This window comes from Lates calcarifer, linkage group LG5, assembly GCF_001640805.2.
Source record: "Lates calcarifer isolate ASB-BC8 linkage group LG5, TLL_Latcal_v3, whole genome shotgun sequence".
Classification (NCBI taxonomy): domain Eukaryota; kingdom Metazoa; phylum Chordata; class Actinopteri; family Centropomidae; genus Lates; species Lates calcarifer.
In genome coordinates, this window is record NC_066837.1 from 8062960 (window position 1) to 8070261 (window position 7302).

Here is a 7302-nt window from a genome sequence, read left to right on the forward strand (position 1 = left end):
ACATCTTTGTGGTTCAAATCAGGTCAGTGTTCACACAGTGGCTGTAGCCCTCATATAGCCCGCATTTATCTATTGCCACATTGCAACAGGTAGGCAATTGATAAAAGTAACACTATTGCCAGATGCCAACAACAATTATGCAATACAATTAATACAATCACATTAGCTAGAAATGATTTACTTGTGATCGTGTATCCTGCAGATTGTATTCAGTAATAGGACTGTATTCCTTACAATAACAGGGGCAAGAAAATTAATGTACATCCTTGTTTGGTTTTGGGTGCCAATGTTGAGATGTAACTTTGTAGATCAAACTGTTATTCAAAGTTACAGAATATTTTGTTGTATGCAAGTGTTGACCACAGAAGTGTCAGTTGTGATTCTTTGTATTTAGAACATCCAATGTGAAGTTAATGGCTTGTTGTTTGTGGAAGCAGGTTTACGTAAAGTGCTTCAGTGCTGGCTTTGAAGGAATCTGAGGCCCAGATTTATTTGGCCCTGGGCCTCAGGATCTGGTGGCCCAGTTCTTCTCACCTCCAGGCGTGCCAAATCTGGAGTAATCCTGCCTGTTTACACTCAGGACAGTGTACACAAACACACCCTCTGCAGTGCTTTTTGAGGTTAACTCTTTTATGAAATAAGAGGAAAACTGGCAAGACTTCATGGAAATGTGAACACTTTTACTCAAGAACTATACAGTATGTGTTGGTTTTAATGATCTGTACTACTGTTACAGTACAAAAACAAAATCAGTAACACTTGTCTTAAAACATGGAGAGGTGAAAAGTGGTCTTTATTCTTGGGGGAAAACATTACACCATAGGGCAGCTTCTTACAAGACAGTGATATTCCAAAAAATCCAAAGAGTTATGTTCATAGCAAACTGTAGTATATTGATACGACTTAAAAACTCGATTGTCATATAACAATAAACTGGGTGATTGATTTTAGCAAATTTTCTGGTAATTGAAAGCAGTCAGTTCACTTTAAAATGACCAGGACCTGAATTGTGACACTGTCAAATTGTGCTTTGTTATAAATGACTCAATGCTGGAGGTTACTTATGAAAGTTTGACTGACAGTGTCACAGCAGTGCATTCAAAATGATTTTTAGAGGCAAAAGACTGTAACTACTACAGCAAAGCAAAAAGGCTTCCAATTTGCTGTTACGTCTTTCAAAATCCACAAGAGATACATGAACTCACACAGCTAAATATGAAATATAAAGTTGAGTTTAAGTATAGACAGACATCAAACTCATCAAATAACAGCGTTGTGCAGGTTGGCTGGCTTTACTCATGCATGCTATGAAGGAGCTTGTGTCCCCGTTAATTTAAGGATGCTCACAGGCAGCAGTTCATTTAACAGAAATCCATGTGTAGAAAACAGATAATGCAAAAACATTACAAATTCAATTCTTAGCCTTAAAACTACACAACACTATCATTTAATTTATCTGCTGAGTGTATGTAATGCATCCATTACACAACTCAACTGGTACAAATGAAAAAAAGAAGAATGTAAAGACAGGCACAGAAATGACACACGATCCCTTAATGACTCATGAGTACGTTGGTGCTGGTAGGCAGTAAGCCCATTTATGGTTTCATGGTTTAACTAATGCATAAAGTCAAACTTCCTATCAAACTGGCACCTGGTATTTTTCCCTGAAATGTGTATGTTGTAAACAGCAAAGAGGCCTCTACTGGTAACAAACTGTGAGCCTGAGATTACAAGGCCAATTAAATTTCTGCTTTTTGATTTTCAAACTTTAAATGCTTTCATTTTATGTTTAAAATGTGTAAAAAGACATGCTGCTGGAATAAAAATTTTAATGCCATATATCTCAGAAAAAGTCACCAACACAGAGAGAACCTTATAATCCCAAGCTTGTGAAATGTATATGCTTTCCCAGAAATATTGTCGCTGAAGTTTCAAGAACCATTCGGTCAGAAAGTGTAAACTAAAATAACGCACCACCCTCCCATACACATGCCCAAGCCTTTCCTCTGCAGATGAAGGTCTGCCAGGCTGAAGTCTTCGGATGTGGAGACGACATCAAGGGGAAAAATACATCTCTTTGGTCAGCATCGACACAATGCATGGGATTTGTTTCCTCTTATCAAAACCTGGTTGGTTGGAGACAGACTCAAACTCTACCGCCACCTTGTGGTTGACTCGTGTCATGATGTGCAGGACCTCCAATTCTTTCCAATATTTGCTGATCATGTCGCACAGTGACTGGATGAACCAGGACCCGGTCATAGTATTCCTCCATGAGTAGTAGCCTGTAGATAAGTGGCGAGTAAAAGGTTTATCAGTACAATATTTAAAAGAAACAAAACACATGCAAAAAGACCTGTGTTTGAGTGTTAACCTGGGGCTGTGGAGAAGGCGTAGAGGAAAGTCAGCTTCCACTGGGATTTTGGTAGTGCCATCATCTCTGCTGTCCGCTTCAATGCCTGCATCCAGATCAGTGCCTCTGCAAGCCTACACAATGTGCCCACAAAGAGAACAAGATCTGGTTATAGGTTCCATACTTAAGCAAAGTACAAAGTTAGGGGAAAAAGGTAGATGTTGGAAAAACAAACAGAAGACAGACAAACTCGTAAATACCTGGATGAAGAAGAGTTTGGGCTTTCCCACCAGTGACTTGCAGCGATCACCTCGAAACAGTGATGTGAGGTACTTGAGCTCTATTGAGCCATCTGTACCAAAGAACACACCCTCATCTCCATGACTCAACAGAACACAGACGAATGAGGCAAAGCAGCTGTGATCTTCCTTTGACACTGGGGGGTAAAAAAAAAAAAAAATTCAATAAACTGATATAATAGACACTTGGTAAAAACAGTCATAGTACTAATTTGTATCTGTAATTTGTATTCATTTTGCTTTATACTTACCAGTAGTAAAAACATTTTTCAACTGATCGACTGTCTGGTCATTGAAAACTTTCACTTTGTAACCCAACTTGCAAAACACTTTCATCACGTTGGCAGCATCTACGTCTGTACCATTGCGCTGATTCATGCCTTACAAAAGAACACAACAACAAAAAAATTATATTCTGTTTACACATTAGAAAATTAAGCAAGCAACATCTCTTGCACCCTTATAACTAGTTACTACCTTTGGTACACACTGAAGGCAGTTACAAAGCTTAGCTGATTTATTTTCTTATATCTTTAAAGGCCACACACACCCCTGGTACAACCCTAAGCAAACAATTTAAATTATTTTGGTTAATTAAACCTCTTTTTGTGTGTGGAGTGTATGGACTGTGCTTGACTGACATTGGCCTCACTCCCCTGTACTTGTAAGGGTGGGAAAAATTACACCATTATCACTGACTGTGCTATATATGGTCATGCATGTGCGCCATTTTTTTTACATAGTGGAAAGGTCAGGAAAACATGGTGAAACAGAGTGAATCTGTCTGAGAATCAAACAGAAACAGGTGCTAGAAATGCTATGATAAACTTCCATCTTGACATAGCTTGTAAGTGTTGGCAAAGACAAGCCTTTTGGATTCAGCAATGTCAGCCCAAATATATGTTGTTAACAAAGGTGAATGTACACAAAGTGTTTTGCTTTTGTAGCACGGAGCCACAGATTCAGGTCAGGCTAATTCAAAGGAAGTGAAAACCACACCCAATCTGCACACACTGCCACCATCTGGTGGGGTTATGGAGTGCACCCGTTCTTATTAGTACATAACTTCTGGTGACCTCAACATGTCTTTAAGCTAATCAGCCAGAAAAAGTGAAAACACCTACACAGGTGTAGATAATAAAATTACTGATGCTCTGTCAAACTGTCACTGACTTACTGGGACACCTGAGTAGAACAGTGCCATCGTTATGTTATTAGTTCACACTTGTGCTTTTCCTACTATGACAAGTCAAAATGTCAACTTCTATACAGGCAGTTAAGACATTTTACACAGATAGGTTTGGTCCTTCCATGAGAGCTTAGTGCTTCTTGTCGGAGTCTTGATTTGATCTCATTTTTAATAAAGCTGGATGGGCACAAATATGTTGTGTACTGTCAAACTACACCATATAGCCTCCTTACCACTGGTGCGTGGGACAGTGGGGTGTCGTGGTTCTGTCTTCATTCCACAGCATGAGATTGTGGATGTCTGTATTGTGGTTTTAGTCTCAGTTTCAGAATTGTTACACCCTAATTTTGAGAATAAGCCTGTGTACAACAACTAGCTTGCTAAATTTAATACAAAATTTCACTGGCTGCTGCACAAAATGCTGCAATTGTCTCAGAAACATGGGTTGAGGAATTCTAAGCATGCACAAATCTACTGTAACAAGAATCTTCTATTGGTTGAACTGCTGAAAACAATTATATGAATTTGACAGGCTTAATTGCTACTGATTTTTACCCACTCATATGATGTACTCGCTGTTAGAACATTCACTCTGTTGACCAAGCAGTCATGTGTACTCAGTTAGTCCTGCTAGACAGGTTTGTGAGAGACAAGTCTGACAGCGAGACCATAGCAGAGTGACTCTGATTCTCTATACACCAAGGGCAGATTGAAGTGGTGTTTGCTTGCATTGATATCCTTGGTCTTCTCATCCAGACATTAGAGGCTCTTTCAACAGTAGCAAACACAGCTCTTTGGAATGTGAAGCTTTTTCCAGTAAAGGGTAGACAGGGACTAAGGTCAATTCAAGGTTTCATACAGTATCTCCAGCTATTGTAGACATCAGGCCATTATATCCTTAGAGAAGCAAGCGCTAGCCTACAAGAATACTCCCCTATAGATCCTTGAAGACAGACATGGTCATGCCTCAAAAGATAATCAACACCTGTGACACATGTAACAATATGGCTGTCTTTTCTGAATACTGTCAACCTAAAGCAAAATCACCAGAATACCCAAGTGATTGGGCGATTAAATACATGTACATAATGAATATCCTCATACGTACAGCCCTCATCAAACTCTGAAGGGGAACTAATCCAACCATAAATATATGTGTGAACTTACTGATCCACTGAACTGGCAGTTATTTAATTGTCTTATGTCACCAAATACAAGGATGCATACACAAGAATTATGTTACAAATCCCTGCCTGTTCTCATTCTCTACAGCCAAGTTTGGAAAGGCCACTGATCTAACTTGAACATCTAATTAACTAGCATGAGATGTAGTTAAAATGGTAACCACAGCAACATGTGTGAATTGAGTCCCCTAGCACACCTATCATTTGATGAGGTGTGGATGCTTGATTTGATGAGTCACCTGCACTATTCTACCCTGAGATGGCAAGAGCAAGAAGCAAAGCCTTACTCTCTCACGTCAAGATGTCTAGACCATGTATGGTTGGTCTGGGTGTATACAGTATGTTGGAGCAAACAGCTAGGAAGACAAACACTTCAAATAACCATAGGTTCACCTCCCTGACACCAGTGACACTCACCACCTAAAGTTCTCACCATGGACTTCAATTTAACCAAGCACTTGCTGATCACCTGCCTGCACAGCAACGGCATCACCTCACAATCAGACGTAAGTTCGCAAGCTATTTCTACCATATCTGGGGAACCACATTGCAGATGCCTGTGTGTACACCAACTGGAAACTGGAGACACTACTACAGGTATAATAGAGGCACCGCTAGTGACAGCTAACTTAACAGCTAATCAAAGTTTTAACAGTGTACATCTGAGCCAGGAGACCCATCAGCCTTAGGCTAACTGGTCACTGTATTCTAGATAACCTCAGCATTTGAAAATAGGACTGTCTAAAGTCTCAGTGTGACTTTGTCTGGGTTATAGTAATGCAATGATGATAATCCTAAACCCAACATCAATAGAGAATTTTAAAAATCCAAGCAGAAATACAAGGAATTATTTTCATTACCCTGTAGCTTTTACTATAAATTACTTTATGATTACAGTTTAGAATATAAAACATAACACAAGCCTATCATGAGAACCTAACATGCCTCATTCTTGCTAGAGTCAAAGGCCCATGGGCTTTTACTTTTTAAATTACCACCAGACACTTGTCATTTTTTTCTTATCATTATTAATTAATAGTTTTTGATTCAACAGTTTCAGCAATAACTAAACTCATAGGCGGAATCTGACAGTGACATGTTTAAGTGCCACTTCACTCACAGTGAACAGGAAGCAGTATAAGGGTTTCAAATAAACCACATGTATACCATATTTTTTCCTCCGTGCTTACGTGTTCTTCACAGCCGTTTCATTTTGATTATGTTCAGTGCGGAAATTAAGAGACCAGCGCTCTGCCCAAATAATAATCAAACAAACATAAATGCCTAAACTAATAAACACCTGTTCTTTTGTCAAAGTTCTTATTGTTGATGATGATGCACTGGCCGATGCAGGGGAAATCCAGGCTGTATCTGAAGCTGTGGGACTGGGGTTTGGCATCCACGTCCATGGGAGCAAATGGTGACCCTTCTGACCTGAAGATTAAACAAGCAGAGAAACGGTTTATAATTCAAATGACAGATAACAAGAGGCAGTAAGTGATGCACGATGATAGAGGAAAAATGCTAATGTAAGTCAAGGAGGAAGCATTTAAAATGGGAACTACAGGCCGGCATTAGCACTACGCATGACACGAATAAGTCGAGGCTAAAACGGTCCACAGAGTAACAAACAACAGCTAGCTTGTACATTGTAAATAGGGGGTAAAAGTATATGCTAATGACAAGGTGTGGTCTTGGAAATTAACAAGCAGTTTCCTCATCACTATTTGCAAACAACAGTAGATAAAGATAGCTAACAACAATAGATTAGAATAGCTAACTAGCTATATTAACAGTGGCTCACCCTTGTCCATTGCCCGCCTTTGCGTCTGTGGAGTCGTCTCCACGTCCTGGTCCATTAGCCGACATGTTTTAGAGGCAGCTAACTAACCACTACCCAAACAGTAAAATTACACGCCCTGTGTGATAAACAGCAGCCCTCAAGAACAACTGACGCGGACGTGTTTAAACAGACACAGGGAGGCAGCTGGCTACTCTGACTGCAGCTAGTAAACAAAGATGGTGATGTCACTCCACAGATGCGCTCGTTTTAAACACCCACGCCTGCCGTGTGAGAGGCTACTCACACAGCACAGACTCCTCTGAGGAGACCAGTCGCTAGGTTTTGACAAATATTGAGGCCAAACGTATCGCTGGATACATTATCTTGATTTTTATGTTTCATGTATTCTGTTAACAAAAGATAAATGTTTCTTTTATCACCCCACTCAACCACGTTGAGAGTTCCTCGCGTTGTACCAAAGCCCCCCCCCC

The 7302-nt window shown here is 39.9% G+C and overlaps 1 protein-coding gene across 1 annotated transcript; it reads right to left on the reverse strand.

Annotated features, from left to right (window-relative positions):
* Window positions 1-774: 774 nt before the first annotated feature.
* Window positions 775-7067, reverse strand: LOC108893087 (caspase-3-like). Its single transcript, XM_018690903.2, is given in 7 exon segments — window positions 775-2288; window positions 2378-2405; window positions 2407-2490; window positions 2617-2792; window positions 2907-3035; window positions 6329-6462; window positions 6833-7067. Coding segments are annotated over 7 exon segments (846 nt in total). The 5' UTR covers window positions 6898-7067; the 3' UTR covers window positions 775-2058.
* Window positions 7068-7302: the final 235 nt, after the last annotated feature.